We start from the raw sequence: 22,221 nt of genomic DNA, 5'->3' as shown, positions 1-22,221 counted from the left end.
CAAGGTACAAATATACAGAATCCCTTAAGACTACTTTAGACGACAAATGTTCCAGAAGTCTATCCCTGGATAAATTCTTCAAAAATATCTATAATTACACGGGTTCAATCACTATATGTTAAAATCATTCCCAGATTTTTCACTTCCACAAAATTTCCACATCCAATAAATATCATCTGTCACAGAAAGAAAGTTACAATAAACTAATTTGTAATTAGTCCATTTTGAAGAATGAGAATACTAAGTTCCCTGGTGGCACAGCAGGTTAAGGACCTGGCATTGTCACTGATGTGGCGCAGGTTCGGTCCTAGCCTGGGAACTTCCACATGCCATGGTGTGGCCCCCCCCAAAAAAGTAAAAATTATCTTCAACACTTTATTGTAACTTGTAAACATGAAATATACTTCATCAATCTTCTCATGCGGAGCTAAGGCCCTTTCTTTTAATAGTGGCTCCTTAGCAACAGTTCAAAGCAGTCTTCTTTTCATAAACCACAGCCTCAATGTATTTACAATTTGCATTTTCTTAGAAGAGAGAACTTAAAGATACCTGCAAAGCCAGAGGAATCCTTTTAGACTTTTATCTTCCCCTAGGCATTCAGCTCCGTAACCTATGCTTAATGCAGTGGGTAATCTTTTCAGAAGCTTTATCAATTCATGCAAAAGACAATTTTCACCAAAGTATCTCTTTTTTTTCCCCACACACATTTCATCAATTTCATCATGTTTAAGTAAATCAAATAGCAATTACAGTTGGCAGTATCGGTTTGGAAACAAACTGACTTTGGTAAGCATACAACTTAACAGAAACGGAAGGTACTTCATAAATTATCAGAAACCAATGCTTTTAATGATATTAATCATTTGCCTCAATAATCAAATTGCCTAAGCTTAGAAACTGCATGTCCCCCTTTGTAGGTAAGAAAGATGAAAACAACTATTAATCATTGCTTATATTAAGCCAACTTGTTAAATACCCTTCAACTCAAAAGATCATATAAGCAGTCTCAAACTTAGCCATTCTTCTTGCCCCTCTTTGGCTACACACCCTTAACTCCAGAAGTCTCTCTGCTACTCTCACAGAAACAGTCATGAATAAAGAGAAGCTCTGAGAGAGATGGGCTCCTAAAGGAATAGAGGCAAGACTTGAAAAGTAGAAATAGCTTAGAGCTGATTATTCCCAAGGGAGAATCTTAAATCAGGGCTGCTTATATAATAACCCACTCCCCTAAAACATCCTCCTTTCATTGTCTAACTTTATTTATTCACTTTCCTGTGGTACCTGCCAGATATTTTGCCAAACAATTCATGTTTTTAACAACCACCTTTTAAAAATAATAATGATAGCACCTGCAAAAATGATTTTAGCATAACAGTTCATTTTGATAATTAGGAGAGAGAAGTATGACAGAAATGAGGCACTGAGGAAGAAGAGGTAGGAGATTCTGGAACACTGAGAAACATAGAAGATCTGGCAGGGGGGAATCACAGAAGGAAGGGTGTCATCTGAAGGGAGGGGCACCATTATGTGGAAAAGGGGTACAGAAAGGGATTTGGGGGATCCCAATGATAAAATTTACCAATTTCTGCCACAGGGTGACCAAAAAAAATTTTTTTTCATTCTTTTTGTCAATTTCAAGATACAACCTATGGTCAGCCCTACACCTAGAAAAGAAGCAGGTAGGTACTCTCTCTTCATCATTCCCATACTACATGGCACATGACTGCTCCCAGAGCCCGGACTCATACTATTAATAGGGAGTTCCCTTTTGGCTCAGCAGGTTAAGGACCAAGCGTTGTCAATGCTGTGGCTTGGGTCCCTGCTGTGGCACAGGTTCAACCCCTGGCCCAGAAAGGGGCATGGCCAAAAAGAAGGAAAAACAAACAAACAAACAAAAAACAGTTCATGTGTAATGTACATTAAGTAGAATTTGCAAAAAGGGAGCTACCCTGGGAACCTAACCTCCCTACATAACCTGTTGCCAAAGAAACAGCGTTCTCAGAGATATGAAAAAAGAAAAATGTCTTACACACACTTTTTGAAATACAGCATGTTCCTAGTATCTACAGGACTAAAGAATACTCACAGAGCAAAACTTAAAATGCAGAGATCAAAGAAGAAAGAAACTAAAGTTACCATTTCCAAGAAAGCTGTGGTTGTTATTAAATCACTGTCATTATAATATGCCATAGCAAGTCAACCTTTGCTAATCTTTGACTCTCTGTATAAAAACTTCACACCCCAAGGGTTTTAACACACCTCCACCTGAGGGTTCTTCCTGCCACACCTGCACCCAGGTTAAGGTGAGGATATGCTATTTTCTGTCTATTCCTGCTAGTCACGATTTTGTATATTTTTTTGCAGCTTGCATTAGGAAAGCAGGTAGGTTTTTGAAGACAATCACAACTCATAGACCCAAGAGATTCTTTGGGAGGGGCTCTGCTCCCAAAAACAAGCTACCTCAGTACCTAGTAACAAGGTCCCACAATCACCTAGAGTTACTGTGTCCAAAAGCACACTCATCTTCCTACCTTTCATCTCTCCCTAACTCCACCATGCCTGTTCTTCCTTCTCTCTTCCAGATCCTACCCCAGTTCAGTCAATCACCAAGGTTGATAGTTCTAAATACTCATCTTCCTCCTTTTCTCCACCCCTATCACCAATGTCCTGGTTTAGCAGTTTATTTCTTATCTCTACAATTAAAATCACTTCCCTGGACTCTCAGCCTCCAATATTTCTAATGCATTTAGAAGACTTTATTCTCATTTGCTGTCTCAAGGAAATACAACTTAGTATCCTACTTGTTTCAACTTGGAACAATAGTGCTCACTCATAAACATATTTTCAAGCAATATATGAAACCAGTTAGACTGATTAAGAAATTACTTTTTTCAGAGTGCTAGTCATGGCTCAGTGGAAACGAATCTGACTAGCATCCATGAGGACACTGTTGATCCCTGGTCCTGCTCAGAGGGTTAAGGATGCGGCGTTGCCATGAGCTGTGGTGTAGGTCACATATGCAGCTCGGATCCCGCGTTTCTGTGACTGTGGTGTAGGCCAACAGCTACAGCTCCAATTTGACCCCTAGCCTGGGAACCTCCATATGCTGTGGGTACGGCCCTAAAAAGACAAAAAAAAATACTGTTTTCAATGTACTGGACATCTTTCATTAATAGTATGGCAATAGTTATAATTAGCATAAAATATATAAGGTGGTCTAAAAAAATCAGGAACAGATTTTGTTTACTAAAAAATCTACTTTGAAAATACAATTTGGTTTTTTTTAATAAAAATTTTAATTGATCCAGTCCACGTGAAAATCCTGAAAATTAAATATACTATAATCCATGAACTCACAGTGAAGTCTTCTGTTCTGAATGCGTTTTTCCCATGTGGAATGTGGGGGGAGGAAGGAGTAACTGGTGAGTCAGTTCCTAGCCTATTTTAGCCCAAATTATTAATCTTTCCTGTCTCTAAACTTCAGCCATTCATATGGTGCTAATCAAATACTGATGTGTATACAAGTCATATTCTCCTGAATACTGTAAATCCTATATTTCGCAACTTTCTATTGTTCAGCACTAAATAGAATATTAGGAAACTGAACAGCACTACAGTATTTATCAAGTAAGGGAATAATGTCTATGGGAAATGTGTCCCACACTTTAAGGCAAGGGAGTGGGAGGGGGCGAGTGGAAGCGGAAAAAGTTCAGACCTATCATCAGCCCCAAAATTTGGGCCATAAAGTCAGACGAAAGGGCAGGCAGGAGAGAGACTAGAGATAGAAATTGTTTCCAGCACCACTACATTCATGGAGGCCATTGAGAAAGAAACAAAACAAAGACTGACTCCTACTGCCATTGGGTCGTGGAGTCCCAAGGCAATCTCAGTGGGACGGGGAGGAAAAAAGCTGGGCAGTATTTTTGGGTCTAACATACCTGGGGAGCCCCTGCCCAAGAGCCTTTCATATGGCCATGTATTTATAACTCAGAGAATTCCTGTCCTCTGCTTTGGTAGTAGTGTTCTTCATATTTTGAGGGCTCAAGAGGGATTTTGCAAGAATCACAAATCTCTCATGAGAAAGTTGTCTAGCAAAGGATGATTCATGTCCTACAGACCTATGTCTTTTCAGAGTAATTTTGTAATACAACAAGGAGCTTGAAAAATTTCCCAGCCTGTATCTTGCAAAATAATGTCCTGTTTCTATAGCTACAAACCACTACACAAAAAATAATCATTCTCTTTCAGTAAAACACATGATGGGTAATATCCCTAAACTCAAGAAATTAGAAAATAACCACAACACATGCCACTTTGGCCTAAATACCTTTGCCCTCAACTCAACTAAAACACTGAATAAGAGGTACATATATAACAGAAAGGGAGTTCCACTTCATTTTTACGGGAGCAGCTAAACCTTAAAAGCCTATATTTTAAGTTTTAAGTTCAAATCAACATAATAATTAATAAAAACAATGATGAGGGATACCATTTCAGTCATGTGTAACAAAACCAGTTTTTTGCAAAAACTAGATTTGAATACAGATTAACACATACTTTTGATACCCTGGATATGTGAAATCCTTTGTATATGGACAAACTTTCATTCCTCTGGCTCCTATCTCAAATCCATTCGGGCCTCTGTAGTAATAAAACCTTTAAGAGCTGTAGGAATCAAACTAAGTTGAGAGTGTCTCTTAATACAAAGCTCACTTGTTTAACTGAATTAAACTAAGCAGAGGATTTGAGTTCAAATCATGGCCTTAGGATGACTTTACCATAGTTGGGAGCAATATATCTCTTCTTACACTGTCACAGAAGATTCATATGTGAAAAGGGAAATAAACAAGTGAATCATGACAACACCTCAGTGAGGGTAATTTTACCTGGTTCCCTGTATCATAGATCTTGCAGCTTCCCTTGGATTATTCTGAGGACTGTAATTCAGCCTACAATGAATGCAACACCTTCAGTGTGACAGCAGCAGCAGCAGCCTTGTATGCTAAGCTACCTGACCTTTAGACAGTATCTATTTGCAAAAAAAAAAAAAAAAAAAAAAAACTTTAGACTTAGAATCACTGCTCTACAGAGAAGTAAGATGGGACCGAGGGCCAATTAAGTCACTACAAAACCGTAAGTTATCAAAGTGCACGCTATTTACACTACATGTTTAATTTCACAGGTTCAAAGCTGTCAAATTAAAGCACGTCAAAAGGTGGCACAATTAATAGATGCCTTTCTATTTACACTACAAACAGACCAATTACCACAGGGTTTCGACAAAAGATTTTAGACTTCATGATATTTCCAATTATAAAAAGTTCTGCAGGAAGGTCTGATTGTGAGGCCTAGCACATCACTTCCCTGGCTTAGATATTCTCCTCGGGTTCCAGAATGGAGTCCAAACTCCTTCAAAGAAGCACTGCGTGCTCACCAGGATGGCCCTGCTCTATCTCCATGGCTCTCACAGGTACACTCGACCTCCCTAGCCTAACACATCGGTCCTCAAACTCGCCCCAACTTAGTGCCCCCTGGCCCTGGAGCATCCTGTTCTAGGCAATGCCCTTTCTCCACCCTCCATCACTGTTTAAAAAGAACTCCCTGGACTTAAGATGCTCTTCTATTGCCCATCTTTCAATGAAGTGGGGCCTACACTCCCAGCACTTTTTACCTCTGCAGTAGCCCTTAGCACATTCTACCACCCACCACAGGTTTCTACACTTCAGACTCTCCAAAGCTGTGTTCCCAGGAGCAAGGTAATTTCTTTTTAATTTTTTTTTTCTTTTTAGGGCCACACTCGTCGCATATTTAAGTTCCCAGTCTAGGAGTCCAATCAGAGCTGCAGCTACCAGCCTACGCTACAACCACAGCAACTTGGGATCCAAGCCACATTTGCAATCTACACCACAGCTCACAGAACACCAGATCCTTAACCCAGTGAACAAGGCCAGGGATCGAACCCACATCCTCATGGATACCAGTCGGGTTCGTCACCTCTGAGCCATGATGGGAACTCCAGGGCAATTTCTTTTCATACCCTAATAATGCTTAGCACAGTCCTGGAGTGGGTTTCTCCAAAAGCTTTCTTAAATTAGATGAAGTCTTAAACAAGAAGAATTTTAGAGCTAGAACTTTTCCAACGGAGTAGCTTGCCCAAATTCTCAGTTAGTAATGCTAATGGTATTCAGCTCTCAGTTAGATGTTTGCAGACAACCCCCACCAAATCCCCAAGCTCTATATTCTTTCTTAGCTAACTTAATCTAAACCATAAAATGTGTTAAGATGCATTTCTTTATTCAACTAAATAAGGTTTGTGATAGGAGGAAAAATATAAAAATACAAAAACTGAAGTTGACTTTCATAAAGTAGAAAAAACATTAAAGTCCATTTCTAAAATTGAAATATAGTCTGGTACTTCTAAGAAGGGTGCATGTATTTTGGAATCAGAATCAAGTAACCTGAGATTCATTTCCCTTCTTTATAAAATGTGGGAAATAACCATACCTAGCAAATATATTGAGGATATAAATTAAGACGGTAACTTAAAGCTCCCCAAACAAGGCCTGGAACATTGTAGATGCCCAGTAAATGCTCCCTCTCTCCGTCTCACTTCTGAGTTGGTGAAAAAGGCATCCTATGATCATCTATATTGGGTTACAAAGCAAGTTCGGTCACAGCCTTTTTTCCCTCCAAGATCATAACACTTTTAAATCAATGACCCTTAAAAAAAAATACTTGCTTTTAGATAACTCTAAACTTGTGTACATGATGAACCCTCTATCAAGAACGTCTTCCCTTTTAAACTTACCAATTATTCCTCATTCTCCAAGACTCAGATTCAATCAAATATGGCCTCAGTGAAGTCTGTCCCCTCCCTACCAGGCACAGTAGGTGGCATTCCCAAAAGCACTCTGCTCAAATCTATTATAGGACTTACTGCTTTAGACTTGTCAGTCCCTCTTTTCTCACTAGGCCACAAGCTCCTCAAGACGACGACCTATGTGCAGTTGTGTTTTTACCCTCAGCATGATGCCTCAAACATAATGAGGATTTTACATGTGTAGAATGAATATACACTATAACATCCATTTATAATAAGCACAAATGTGAATACTGGCTCGCTATGGGAAATTGAAAGCTGAATGGGAATGAGTTGATCATGTTACTTTCAGCCAAGCAATTAAGATTTTAAGGGGGGAGTTCCCGTCGTGGCGCAGTGGTTAACGAATCCGACTGGGAACCATGAGGTTGCAGGTTCCGTCCCTGCTCTTGCTCAGTGGGTTAGCGATCTGGCATTGCTGTGAGCTGTGGTGTAGGTCGCAGGCGCGGCTCGGATCCCGCGTTGCTGTGGCTCTGGCGTAGGCTGGCGGCTACAGCTCCGATTAGACCCCTAGCCTGGGAACCTCCATATGCCACAGGAGCGGCCCAAGAAATGGCAAAAAGACAAAAAAAAAAAAGATTTTAAGGAATTACATGAAAAAAAAGAGGAAAGTACACAGAAGTCACTGAGAAAGAAAAAAAAAAAAAAAAGGACCAGAGGTTAGTTCAGACAGATGGACCAACACAATTAATAGTTTCACTTAAATAAAGGGACAAATAGAAAAAGTAACCCTAAATATGAAAATAAACTTGCCTCTGATGAGTTGGGGGGGGGAAGTAGTCACTGACTTTCACTGGTCAAACAGGGAAGTTAAACTTGATTCCAACTGGAACAGAAATCATAAACGTCAGTCAGTGACTAATATTATAGTACTTTAGTCTGGTGATAAGCAAGGCAAGAGTAAACCTCATCTTGAATATGTAATCATGATAAACACTGTGTGGCATGTGAGAGAGAGAGAGAAAAAAGGGAGAGTGGTGTCAAGTTAATTTTAATTTTCTGCAAAGAGGAAGAACATTAAAACATCCACTGCCATCAAGTATTTCAGGTTACAGATGGGTCTCAGATAAATCAATCAATCAACCTGATGCTGATTTTGGTGGCCCTGCACCAATGTTAGATGGCTTTCGGCAAACACTGATATAGTATTGAACTGAGATGTCAGAGTAATTAAAGAGGTTTGTCATCAACTGCACTCAGGTAGCATCTGAAGAAGCAACTGCCTGCAAATGGATATGGAGAAGAGCAGGTAGAGCGAGAAATTTGGGGGGATGGCAGGCAAGGAAAGCTGTTACTTTTGGCAGTCTACATTCAGAGGCAGAAGCTGCCAGAGAAGACTATTCCATGGAATCTAAAATCTGTACAGATGATGAGTTCAAAGGGATCAGCATAAAAACTTGTTGAGGGTTCAAGGAATCAGCAGATGGGAAAAACAGCCTTTTAAGCTCATTAGGGTGAGAATGAATAGTTTTTTTCGAGGTCAGAAGTGAGATAAGTGATGGGGTGTCACTTACAACTGCAAAGTTAAAAACAGTCCAGTCCAGCATACATCCAGTAATGGAAAGGAAGGGAAATGAAAACAAAATTGGCGGAAGCCAATGAAATAAATAACACTTCCTTGAAGACAGGGATGATTTGGCCCAGTCTCAATACAGAAGAAAGGACACAATGGAGAATGATGTTTAGCTAAGGAGCTACAGTATGTGTTTACCCTAAATAAACAAAATGTGATAGGATCCACAGCAAGATTCTCAACCTTGACATTACCGACATTTGGGGAGGGATAAATCTTTGCAGTGGGGGCTGTCTCACACACTGAAGTATGTTCAGCAGCATCCCTGGCCTCTACTCATGAAATACCAGTAGCACCCTCCCCTATTTGTGATAATCGAAAACGTCTAAACATTACCAAGTGTCCCTGGAAGGTAAAACTGTACCCCATACCTAGAACCACTGTTGTAAAGAAAAGGAACACACTTGGGGGACAGAGGAATGCCATATCCTTCCTGATATATTTAAACACAAAGCTCTTTGCATTTAGATGAGATCAAAAACAAAAGGACATCACCAATCAGGACCAATATATTTGGAGGAAAGGTGAATTTAAAAGAACAGATTAAGACGGATATTTGCAAAACAGAATTTTTTTTTTAAAAATGCTCAGTCTGCTTAATTAACAGCTGTCCTGGGTATGTTTATATCATTATGTAAGCTTAAGGTACCCTTTACCTCGTTTCTTAAGGTGCCCTTTACTTCCTAGTTTCATACTTAACTGTACATGGTTCTATGAAAAGAACCAACCTAGAAATTTTAACTTGTGAGATAAGTGAGCATAAGTATGAAAATAGCCCAATTCTAGGCCGATACTAGTATACTCATGATCTATTTAACTCATCGCATTTTTTGAAAGTTTCGCATTTTCTTTGGGGAGGGATAATGGTTAAGGCTGAGGGACTAGAACTCAAATCACATTCTGCACTTCCGTATTATCTGGCACCAAAGCCCATAGTTTAGGGCTCTATTACTTGTCACACATCAACACAAAAATAGTTTGTCACAACACTTTCAGCAGCCTAAATAAAAAAGATAGCACTTGGCTGAATATTCTGCACTTCTTTAGCAGCCAGTCTTTAGGCAAAGCAGACACAGGAAGCAGCAGGAGAAGGTAGGTGGTTCTTGGCACTCCCCTAAACAAGAAACAATGCATATCGTGTGTACTTGTATAAGAGATAGCATTAGTTTTCTCAAAGCAGTTTTACTTCACACAAAATTTCACAAACAAACAGAAGGACAGTGGGGAGGCAAAGATAGAAACTAAGAGATGAAGTAGACAGTATGGCTTGGAGAGTAACCTGTTCAGAAGCTACTCTCTTCACAGTTAACATACAAAAGACAAAATAAGAGAGACAGAATTGCATACAATATACAACAGTAGTACAGTACAGGAGGCCTTGTGTTGGCCATGAAATTATTTGATAGAGGCTAGGCTGGCATTTTTAAGAATTATGTTCATGCGCCCTTAAAATCCAGTCACATCACTTTCATCCTCGTCTTTTTTCTAGTAGATGATCACATATCTATTTCACAGCAGTGGTTCAAAGAATTCTACCTTTTGATTACCAGTGACACTAAAATGAATGGCCCCTGAACTCTGTCTTCTAAATTAGACATAAGCATAATACAAATCCAAGTCCACCCATCACCAGTTTAGAGAACCACTAGGTCGTCAGGTCATTTTAGAGCTACTCGGAAGTTTAGGACATTGGGCAGTATAGGAAATGTTAAAAACATGGATTTTAGAGTCACGCTGGTCTTGAATTCCAAATTCACCACTGCATATCCTTGGGCAAGTTACTTATCGGCTCTGAGCCTTTCTCCACACCTACAAAATAACTGTTAGGAGGATCAAATGAGTTACTACTATGGGGGGGGGGCGTAATCCGTCATTGGTCCCCATGCACCCCTGCACCTTCTTGCTAGGTTTGCCAAGACTGAAAGGCCCTGTTAGGCCATTTCCCAAGGCTGTGTTTGTTGCAAGTGACCATGATGATGAGGTAATAATATCACCCCTTCCCAAAGAGTGGGCTTGACTTCTTCCACTTTCCATAAAAGTGGTAAGTCCTCCAAACTCGGTGTTCCTCTCCTGCAGTGCAACTGCCTGCCAATGTCGGCATCCATCATAGTCTACCTGGTGGGACTCAGGACCACAGCGAACCAGGGTGTTGTGGTGACATCCTGGCCACTGCTTCCACAATGAATGATAAACCATCTCTGTCACTGGCCCGGGAGTCGAGTCTTCTGTAATCCAGGAACAGCAAGAGGTGGGGAAGTAGGATAAAATCCTAGACCCTGCTCAGTTCTTAACAAATACATACAAGGCGTTTAGAGGAGCAACCGGCATGGGTGATATTGGCGGTGATTCAGAATCAGTTCTGGGCAGGCTTGAGTACTACACATGGCCCAGCAGGGCCCTGCACACAATGTCTGGTTACAGAAATGTTGACATTCCCTTCACTGAACTAGACTACCTCAGACTCCAGAAATAGAACAGCAGAGTTAACTATATTTTCGTTTGTTAGCATCCAGCTCTAAACCAGTCATCTTTCATGACTGCCAACTTTTCTAACTAGAACCCAGATGTCATGTTTTTATGTTAGGGCAGCTTCACCACTCCACCCATCCCCAGCTCTCGATAACCTTTGACTTCCAGAACGACAGAGCCAAGTGGAACCTTGAACACTGTTTATTTCAACTGCCTTATTTCGCAGAATAAACTGACACCCAAAGAGAGAATAAATGACTTGCCCTGAGTTACATTTTAAAAAGTGGCTGGCTTACTCTCTGTATAACCTGTTTAAATTTCCAGAAATTAACTTTTTTAAAAAAATACAACTTGATATGATCATTTAACCTATTTAGCTTGTTTCAACTCTGAATAGCATATAAAGTACTTTTAGATTCTATAAAATAAGATGCACCTAGAAAATGCAAAGGCATGGTGCTAAGATCAAAATGCAGTTTCTACCAGTTTATGGCAACATGGTTGGTAATGGGTGTAGACAGAAAACACTTTTAAATAAATCTCTGTCACATTCAGTAATTGCTTTTACATCCAGTGCCACCATTCTACATGTTATTTCTGTGGCCAGGTAATAGGATACACCATTAATAATATTCACAAAAGCCAATAAAAACAAGAAGGAATAAGCTGATCTTCAGGGTTAGAAACATGTAAGTGATAATAGATTATTGAAAGGGAGGGGGTTGAAAGCAGGGATCTGTAACAACATTTTGATCAACAATTAGCTACCACAGAGCTGATAGAACAACATGGAAAATCAGGCCCAGAGCCCTGTACAACTCCTACTTTAAAATATAACTAATGACTCAATTCCATTTTGTACAGAGATATGGATACTTCAAGTTTAGGATCTGGTCTCAGACCTACTCAGCTTATATAAAAACGGAGGAGTTGGATCTCTCAGAAATTCACAAGGCCATGTGAAAACAGTTTGATGAAGCAAGCACAGGATATACAGAGCAAGCCTGAGAATTTAGAGATCAGAGAACATGAGTTAGCCCTGCTTGAGTAAAACAAATACACGAAAAGCCAAACCACCAGCATGGATAAAATCCAGGCCATTTTTATTTTTTTACATTGTAAAATTATTCTTCCCTTTAATAGCTTGTTTAAAGACCATTAGCTACTCAACCAAAGGGGAGGAAAAATGTAAGCTAATGCACTGCCAATGAAAAACAAGCTGTGAGGTCAGCCTAAGGAAAGATTATGTCTACTCACAAATGTTTTACGTACACACTGACTCTTCTGGAACACATTGATTTTGTAATGCGAGGTACTAGACAGTAAGCATATTATTAGAGGACATGTTTCTGCCAAATTTATTTTAACCCATCCTTAGATAGCTTCTTGCCTTATATCATGGGCAATGTAAATGACATTAAAATTCTGACAGAAACTTCCCAAAAAGTGCAGTCTTATCCATACAATCTGTAACCATGTGAAAGCACTTTGGGATAATAAAGTCCAGAAAGTTACTGGAAGGAAGGCAGAGAGGAGGAGCCTTAGGTTAGAGAAAGTAATCAACATCTTGAACCTGTAGCCTAGGCCTTCAAGGACATAGCCCTCTACATTCGAGGACTGTAATCATTGAAAGCCAGGTTTAGGACAATATAGTACATACATCTTCACCTTTATTCTTTTTTCAGCATCAATGACAAATGGAAAATACTTACTCTTAATGAGACATTAAACCAAGTCCTGTGCCTTGCAGAATTTTCTCTCAGGTGTGAGAAGAAAATCCACCTGGTTTTACACACAGTAAGTAGCTAGCCCATATGGCACCTCTGTGTGAACAAGATGCGGTCCCCAGAAGTCAGTCTTGCGACTAGGCACATGATTTAGTTGGCGATGTGACGTCTATGGTCTCATACCCTTGAGCAGGGCCCAACTGTACACTGTGGCCCTGGTCTCAATTACACATATAAGTTCAAAATGTAAATGTTCAGTCTATATACAAGGTCTTGCTTTCTCCATATGGAATCTGCCTAAGCAGCTTCAGCCAGCATACTACACTCCTAAGCATTTGAGATTTTATCAGGGATGGATTTTAAAACACAGAGAAAACCGCCTCCAGCACTATCTCTCCCTCAAGAGATACAAAAGGAGAAAAACGCCAGCTGTCCAGCCCCAACGATCACCTGTATCCTGTTTTGAGGAAAATCGCCCACCTGAGTCAGTAAATGGTCAGCCTAGAAGTTGCAGGGGGCGGGGAGATGGTTTACTACTAGTCTAAACCTACTTGAGTCCACAAAGTGTGAGAAATTATATGCCTATTGCCTCCCAGCAGAATAACAGCACTAAATTGCTGTCTGCAAAGTTGTGGTTACACCATTTCTTGAGTCAATCTGTGTTGAGTCGGGGCCTTTTGCCCAAGTTGAGTTCTCACACTTCACCACTCCACCCATCCCCAGCCCCATCACCTCATTAGTGTAGCCCAGTTCTCAATTTTAATCCCACAAATACCTAAATAAGGCAACTTAATAGTTCAGAGTTCTTTGTAAATGTTTGCTCACCCAACTGTCCACATTCAGCAACCTGGAATGTATTTAAAAGGCTAAAAAAAACCAAAAACACTTCAGGTACGGAATTGGCCCTTGTGTTGCAATTGAAACTAGAACCAGTAACATAAACTTATTTGTATGGGTGTGCGTATCAAGAGCTATATGAACCCTTTATCTACAGAACTCAAGAATATGTTTCCTTTGTTCAACTACCTACAACATTTCCCTGGGAGGTAAATTATTACACATGACCCTACACCACTTCACAAATTGCAAAATGAAGAATGAGTGATTACCCAATTACTGAGGGGAACCAAAAGTCTTAATTTGGTCTCTTTTCTACACACATAGCAGCTGCTCTAAGGAGTCTCCCTGCATTTGTATACTCAACCTTTCCAGATGTTTCTACAGAATTAAAGACAGAAGTGAACTTAATTGGAGCTGATACTTCATGATAGCACTTGATGTGGAACAACTTTAAATGACATTTTTACCATTAATTTAAAGCAGTATTTGTTTAAAGAGCTTGGCGACATGTACATTAATTAGGCACATATTAAATTAAAAATCTGTTTTTGAGGCAACTGGGGATGTTTGCTTACAAAATCGAGTATTAGATGATTTTTAAAGATGTGACAGTGGCATAGTGGTTACATTTTCTAAAAGTCAGTAATTTTTAGAGATGCACCCTAAAGCATGTAGGAGTAAAATGACAAGATATCTGGGATTTGCATTAAAATACTTTAGCAAGAAAAAAAAAAACCAAGGCTGGATGAAGCCAATGTTGAAAATTAAAATAACTACTATATGTAGTTAATGGATAATAATACCCAATGGTGATTCATTATACTATCCTCTCTACAGTATGTTGAAAATGTTCATACCTTTTGTTTAAAAAGCCTTATTAACTACTCATTTTACAAAAAGTGAAAACTGTTTTTAGCTCTTTTAGCGAGATAAAAGACCAACAAATTAAGGGTAGATAAAAATTCCTCCTAATTTTGAGTAGATCTTTACCAAAGCATGTGGATATCTATCACAGAAGAAAAAATAAGGTTTTTTTTTTGTCTTTTTACTGCCACACCTGCAGTATATGGAAGTTACTGGGCTAGAGTCGGGGATGCAGCTGCTGGCCTTGCCACAGCAACGCCAGATCCGAGCCACATCTGTGTCTCAGGCACCTAGGCCACAACTTACAGAAACACTGGATCCTTAACCCACTGAGTCACAAGGGGAACTCCAGATTTTTTTTTTTTTTTAAGGATTATACCCAACATCTCTTCTCCCTTGAATGAGCACCAGAATTGTCAGGTGACTGAATCACTAGGCTTTGAGAACTAATTCATTCCTAATGAAGTAGTGGATTCCTACTTAGGCCTGCCTGAATAGCCACTAAGAAGCTTCTCACTTGCAGTAGGCACGGCTACAGAGTCCAGGCAGGAGAGACTGGAGGCCAACTTGCTGTTCTGTATTTGGCAGTAATGCAGCTGACTCTGGCTAAAGCAATACAGAAAAAAACTTTATTCAACCAAAGCCTATGTAAATGGTGATTAGTTAAGATTTTGCTTTCCACATTCTTTCATGAGAAAGGCACCCATACCCTTTCCCCAGGCCACCTCACATAAAGCAAGCAACGATCAGGATTCAGTTGAAAGTCTGTTCAACATCCAGCCAGAGTAAATCACTTAGAATGAAACCCATTCAGCCTGATCAGGTAAACAAGTTTTAAATTGGTACAAATTGATTTCTTTCTATTACTTACAATCTGAATAAAGAGCTATGTGAAACTGTAGCTCAACCTTTCTTTACATGCATTACTTTTGAGTGTCTTCTACAAGATGCCCACTTAGATATCAATTAAATAACTATATGTCAAGTCACCTGGCCATCACCTTCATTTCTCTAGTCATGAGGCAAAATAAAGTATCAAACAGCCAAAATCTGATGGAAGGAACTGGTCTCTTCTGCATGGCAGACTGAATATAGGAAAAGGAGAAAGCTGGGTCTTCAATAATAATTCCTATAGTGCTACTGATCCCCAGTCTTATTTAGTCCAATGTGCCGATTCCTGTAAATTGGCATATATTATGTGTGCACTATTTTCAGAGCATCCTATGACTTACAGGGTTCTTCGAGACCAGGTTGGAAAAGATGATTTTACTTCAATGGCATGTTGCTACTGCCAGAGCTCTTGGCATTGAGAGTGATATCTCGGTGGATTACAATTATAGTCATTCCAAAGAGGAACAAAAAAAAAAAAAAAAGGTTGAATAATTTTTCACTTTCAGAATCCCTGAAGCATGATGACTCAGTGCTATAGCTAACTTTGACAAAAGCACTGAGAGCTTTTAAACTTATCTCTAGGTCAAACCCCTTAACACATCAGTGACTCAGTTTTCTTATTTGTACAACAGCAGTAAGCTGCCTGACAAGACAGAGTGTCATAGATATCTAGTGATTATTTTTTTCACAGAAACTTTAAATGCCTCAAATTGATAAATGGAAAGAAAAGGATAGCCTGATTCTTTTTCAAAAATTACAGTGGGGGGGGGGAGTTAAACTCACGCCTTATATTCATTAAACAGAAAGGATTATTAGCAGAAGGACAGGATATATCACCTTCCACAGAGACAAATGGAATCGGAGAGAACAAGGAATCAATCAGCACATTACCATGTTATGGCATTCTGTATAATAATGTTAGAACGATCAAAGTGCAAAAAAGCCATGAAACCATCCAATCACAATACAATGGATTCAGGTAATGTAAGGGGTTAACAATAATGCTCCATATTTGCATAGCAATACAGAATGTCCTATATGCTTTCATATTCATTATTGTGCTTTATCTAAACCACCTTGTGAAGCCAATCAGGCAGGCATTATCTCTGACTGACAGACAGTAATCAAGGGTTCAAACCTCTGGTATTAAATAGCTCATCAGAGACCACAAGCAAATAAAAGACAGAAAAGGTTCTAGGACCCAGGTCCTTAAGTCCTCCATTCAGTATTCTTTTGCCAATAATCTGATAACTTCTAATAACAATAAAATGCTACTTGGATTATCATCAGTTTTGATACTGGTTCTCCACGTGGATGTTCAGGCTGTAACATCACAAGAATCCAACCCAACAAGGCAGGGAGGGATGAGACCTTCCAGCCCAAAAGTTTCTTGACTTTCAAAATTATAGAAAGGACACAGAAGAATGTACAAATAGGATGTATACTCCATCAGATGAACCTGAGAGAAAAATGGCACATTTCTTTTTTGAAAAGCCTCCTTTCAACAATTTACACTCTCAAAATATCTGGCCTATAGGAAAAGAACTTCCAGCTAATAATCATGAGTTGAATAGTTTTGCAACACTGGTCAGCAAGGTTTTCAAGAACAGGCCTAAAGCTGGATCCTTGCCCATAAGCACTTTAAAATCTTTTGGAGATACGAAATCAGCATATAACTTTCAGACTCATGATGGTTAGGAATTCAGAATAAGGAAAAGCCTTCAGTAATCTGAAGGTTTCATGAAAGAATGAGAGAAGTATGAGGCACCAGTGGGACCTTGAGAAGTGGATTTAATTTATAAAGGACAAACACAGCGGGCATTCAGATTGGTGAGGATGTGCAGGGTGGGTAGCAGAAAGGAAAGGCAATGGAGCGGCAGGAGGAAACAGATGCAGAGAAACGCGCTCAGTAAATGGGCGAGCTAGTAAAATGAATGAATCGATGTGCTACAATTAGAATCCAGGTCTCACCCCCTAAACATGGAACTCTTATGCCATTCTGCTCCTTCTAACTTGTCTTCCTGCCTCCACTCTGGCACCCCTGTCCAAGAAGTTCTCCAATGTCTTACATTTCTTTCTGAAACACAATTCTGATCTGGTGAGTCTCCTGCTTAAATGGCTTCAATGACTTGTTTGTGGCTTTCAGAAAGAAGTTGAAACTCCAACATGGCATAATAATATCCATCATATCTTTTCTCTTTTCCAGCAGGTCCACCATAATGCAACCTTTGTTTCAGCCACTAACATCTACCCACAGCTCCCTCACCGGGCATTCTACCACATCTCTCTCTACCTTTGTGTATGTTGTTCTTTCACCCTTAGAGGCCTTTCCCTCCCCTTCTTCAATTAATGCCTTATTCTTGGTGCAAAAGTCACCTACTATGCTAAGCCTTCCTTTACCACACTCAAGCAGCCAATTAGTTTCAGATGCCTGTCAAGTTTCTCATTCTCCCTCCTAAGCATATTCCCATCCTTCCTTATCACACAGCTCTTTAATAGTGAATTAACTTCCCTGTCTCCCTCACTGGACAACCGCATCTTTATATCACCAACCTTCAGAATAATGCCTAGTGTGTAGTAACTGCTCAGTAATGCTGCATAAATGAACCCATTTGCTCAGTCTTTATCAGTTAAAACCCAAACATGATTTATCCAATTAAAAACAAACAACCAAATATTCAGGAAGTTATATAAGAACCAGAACATTAACTTCTGTTACTTCAAGTTACTAATGTGACTGTTTTCTAAATAACCAAAGGCTTCAGGAATTTTACAGAAACACAAAGTCAAAATGCAAAAACATCAAAGAATGTTAAGCCACAGTACAACACAGTATATGTGTGAGGGGTGCTGGTTCTACCATAACACTAGCTTCTCTTCATGGTTAAATATGTAGGATTTAGGATGTATCCTTCATTAACACTTCTAGAGCTCTCTGTACTATTTGAGGTGACAAAATACATTGCATGGTTGACATCAAATTACTAATTAAGACTCATGCTGCTTGATGACATGCTACAATCTGGGCCTAAACGGATAGCTACATAAAATACAAAGCTCTACTGCTAAGGCATTATTCAAAATGTGATGAGTCCAAAACAAGGTTGCATTCATTAAGAACCAAAATAAAAAGTCATTATGAGGATGCACAGATGGAGAAAAGAACAGTAAGTTTTGTTATATTTTGATTTAATTAATCTCAAACAGAAGTCCTTGAAGTCATGAGACGTCGCTCTGAAAAAATTCTAATACTCATTAAAAGGTATATATAAATGAAAGCAGTTCTCTATAGAACACATGCCTTCCTTTTCCAGTTTCCCAGAACAATGAGCAACTAAATGAAAACAATTGAATCACAAGCCTTACACTATATGAATCTACACCATAGTTATTGAGTTAAATTTTCTATGTAGTAGAAACTTTCATTTTAGCTAATACCATATAGATGTGTGTAATTAACTGTTTACTCCCAGATGAACTATCTTCAACATCAACCACCTGTGTGATCCATGCTATTTCCCTTCTCTCTTGTCGGTGACCTCTCCCTCTTCCCAGTTTAAGTGTAATCAACTGGCATTTCCTTTTCTCTCTCTGGTAACTCAATAGTTCTTATTCTTCTATAGGAGACAGATTCCTTTGAGAAACTGATAAAAACTATGGGGCCCAGAAAAATGAATGTACCTACATACACTCAAATTTTTCACTTTCAGTTTAAGAACTCTTACCCTTACCCCCATAATCACCTACACAAATTATTTCTACTACCATATGGCTCTCTTTTATGATCCCCCACTGCAACTCCTTTACACAAACATAATTAAGGACTGCTACAGTGATTAACAACATTAACACAGAAAATTAAATGTTGTCTAGGTAAAGATGTATTTTACTAGCAATATTTTATGAAGCCCAGATGAACTCCTCTCTAAAAGGCCTTAGAAGACCATGTAGACCACTTCAATAAGACAACTCAAAAGGAGTAAGGCATTTATTTAAAAAGTTTACCAAGTCTTGTTATTTAGACAACTTTCCTTCCTGAAAAATGTGCTGAAATGTCTTCCTAAATTTGTTTTAGTTAACTCTGACATACTTGCTTGTAAAATAACGTATGGCTTAAAAGTTATTTTGAGCAAAAAAGTCCCTATTGATATTAAACCCTTGGATTCAAACTCTTGTTCTGCTATACCAAGCTAGGCACTGAAAGTGATACCATCTCATAACTATCTAGTTACCTTGTCAAAGCATAAAAGATGAAACAGGACAAATGGCCAAATGGAAGGGAAGAATATAACCAAGGTGTTATTCCTGAGATGAGTGCTTTTTCCTTAAGCGCATAGATCCTAAAACTGGAAAGTTCTTGCTGAAAGTATCGAACTGTGGAAACTATCAGCTCACTTTAATTTTTCGCTAAAACTTTTCCTCACTGTTTAAACCACAGTTTTGTACTGAGTCCAAAAGAAAATAAAAAGGAAACGAGGTCACTCTTCTACCACAAATTGATAAATTTCAAAATCACAACATCACAATTCTTAAACACATTAAATTCTGGTGACACTCACAAAACTTCGAAGTTTTCACAATAGGAGCACCATTAACCCTCTGCCAGCAAAGACAATTCACAAAGAACTTGTGACTCAATTTCTTCACTTGTAAATACCTGGGGGTGGGGGGTGGAGGGAGTGAGAATTACATCAAGTAATTCTCAATTTGCCTCAAGTTAGGGTGGACTTGATGAGACGTTAGACCTGGTTATTTTATTCTACCCGCCGGGTCCCTCTCCACATAACAGAAGACTTCGTATTTCCTATAACCATAACACTTCGATCACTGTTTTCCAATATGGACAATCCATAATTGAAAGGCAAATAGGAGGCATGAGAACAACAGGTACATACCAAATGGCCAGATGCCATAAGGGCTTTAGTTATACGTCACTGCCTCCTTCCTCCTTAGAATCAAGCTGCCGGTTAAAACTGAAAACTAGATATGCAACACGTGGCTTGTGCTTCAGACCTCAAATAAGAAACTTCACATTGAAGTTGTATTAGCTGAAATTGTTCAGGAAAACCATCTGCCTTCATGCTACCCGAATTAGAAAGTTTATTGATAAATGTCTGCCTCTATCGGCTAAGGGTTGGCAGAAACAGTCTTTAGCTAATATGCTTTATTAATTTCACCAGTTTTTAGGTTTCACTATTATTAAACTGTTTTCCTATAAACTGAAGAAAAAAAAAAAAAGAGGAACCGTTTTTACTGATGAGTTGAAGAAACTCCAGTATTTCCCAATCTAATACCAGGCCCCATAGATTTCATTCCTCTGCACATGAAGTCAGTGGCAGGAAATGGACTGCTCCCACTGGTTCACACACTCTCAGGACAGGGAGATTTGTGCAGTCTGCCTGCCGCTTTTTGAGCGTTCTCAATCAACTAAGTGCAAGTACTTAGACTCTGCCTATTACACACACGACAGCTGGTGGCACCTCAGCAGCCTCCAACGCCCACATTCCCCCCACTCTTCCAAAGAAATGTTTCTTGGGAGAGCACATGGAGAGGCAAGGGAGGGGTAAAAAAAAAAAGTCACGTAGGCGGCTCTTTCTTAGATTTCTGGTCCAGTAAAAGAGTGGGGGCCTACGTTGTGTGGTTTTGTTGTTATTGTTTGGAGGGGTTGGTTAGTTGATTGGTCTGGGGTGTTTTTTTGTTTGTTTGTTTTTTTGTAAGTCTGTGGGTGGGCTTCCAAGTACTGAGACTAAGAGAGGTTTCCCTGCCCGGGCCCTAAGCGTTAAGAGGTAAAGCCCAGCAACTGACAAGGGTGGAACGGGAGTGGAATCCCGCAAAAAAGGTTGGTGGCCGCAAGTTAGACAAACAACAGACCCTACCCAGTACTCAGGGTCTCCCCAAGTTGGGGTGGGGCCTTCCTCCTTCCCGCACTGCCTCTCGGGCTGCCAAGAGGGAGAAAGGGATTAAGTGGAAAGGGGGTGCTCTTCCGCCCCCACGCCGTCTCCGCGCCTCGGCTTGGCCGCTGCTTTCACGGCTCCCCGAGTTGCACAGCGAGGTCGCGGTCACCCTTGGGAGGGGGCCCCGGGTCCCCCTGTGTTCAATGGCAGGAGGATCCCGGGGCTCTCGCTGTCCCCAAGAACGGCGGGGGCTGCGGGAGCACTCACCAATTTTGGTTTGTTTTTCGTTTCCTCTTCGTTGGCGGCCCGGTTCCCCGCGCTCCGCTTGTTGCTTCGGCCCCCACTGGGTTCCTCGCCGCCGCCTCCCGCGCCCGCCGCCGCCGCCGCCCCGGGCTGCTCCATCTTTCTCCGGCCCTGTCACCTGTGCCCTGGAACCCCACCTCTCCTCCACTGAGGAAGCCCCTCGGGGCGGTCCAGCTGCCCCGCGCAGATTCGGCAGCACCTCTTTCCGGGAGGGAGAGTGGGTCCGCCTGGGGAGCTGCCGATCTCACGTCCCTGAGGCTCCCGGCTCCCAGGCACCCCCGACGCGACACGCCGTTGCCACTATTCTGCGCTGGGGCAAGCCCTGCCCCTGAGCGGCTGCAATTATCCCGGTCGCCGCCGCCGCCGCCCTCAGGGCGGTGTTTAGGGTGGAGGGAAAGTAGGTGCCTATCTCTTTAAGAGGGCCTCCACACACGTGATTCATCAAAGTGCCCGCAGTCCGCCGCCCGGGCGCGGAAAGCTACTTCCTACTCCCGCTGCCGAGCGGGTCGGGCTACTGAGCATGCCCGGCGCAGCGAAGGCAGCCAAACGAGAGGAGTTTAAGCTGCGGTTAAGCACTGATTTCCCTTCCTAGGGGCCTAATGTGAAATGGGAGGGAACTAGCCGAGAGGGAGAAGGTGTAGCCCATTTCAGAGATGGGGACACTGAGGCCCGAGAGGATTCCCGTGTGGATTTCACGGGCCCGTCTCTCTTAGTGTCCGCTTCCACTCGTGTAGGCCTGAGCACCTTCCCTGGCCGACCGAGGCCTTGCCAGGTGGTTTG

At 40.7% G+C, this 22,221-nt stretch overlaps 1 protein-coding gene across 1 annotated transcript in view; it reads right to left on the bottom strand.

Moving 5' to 3' along the window:
• Positions 1 to 21,860, bottom strand: part of DIAPH2 (diaphanous related formin 2) — a 913,509-nt gene extending 891,649 nt beyond the window's left edge. Inside the window, exon 1 of the mRNA XM_047765864.1 lies at positions 21,406 to 21,860. Coding sequence (XP_047621820.1) covers positions 21,406 to 21,540 — 135 coding nt within the window. The 5' untranslated portion in view covers positions 21,541 to 21,860. The remainder of the gene's footprint in view (positions 1 to 21,405) is intronic.
• Between the last annotated feature and the right edge of the window lie 361 nt (positions 21,861 to 22,221).

Source organism: Phacochoerus africanus, chromosome X (assembly GCF_016906955.1).
Source record: "Phacochoerus africanus isolate WHEZ1 chromosome X, ROS_Pafr_v1, whole genome shotgun sequence".
Taxonomy (NCBI): domain Eukaryota; kingdom Metazoa; phylum Chordata; class Mammalia; order Artiodactyla; family Suidae; genus Phacochoerus; species Phacochoerus africanus.
The sequence above is the reverse complement of the archived record's forward strand: the minus strand, read 5'-3'. Positions and strand labels throughout refer to the sequence as shown.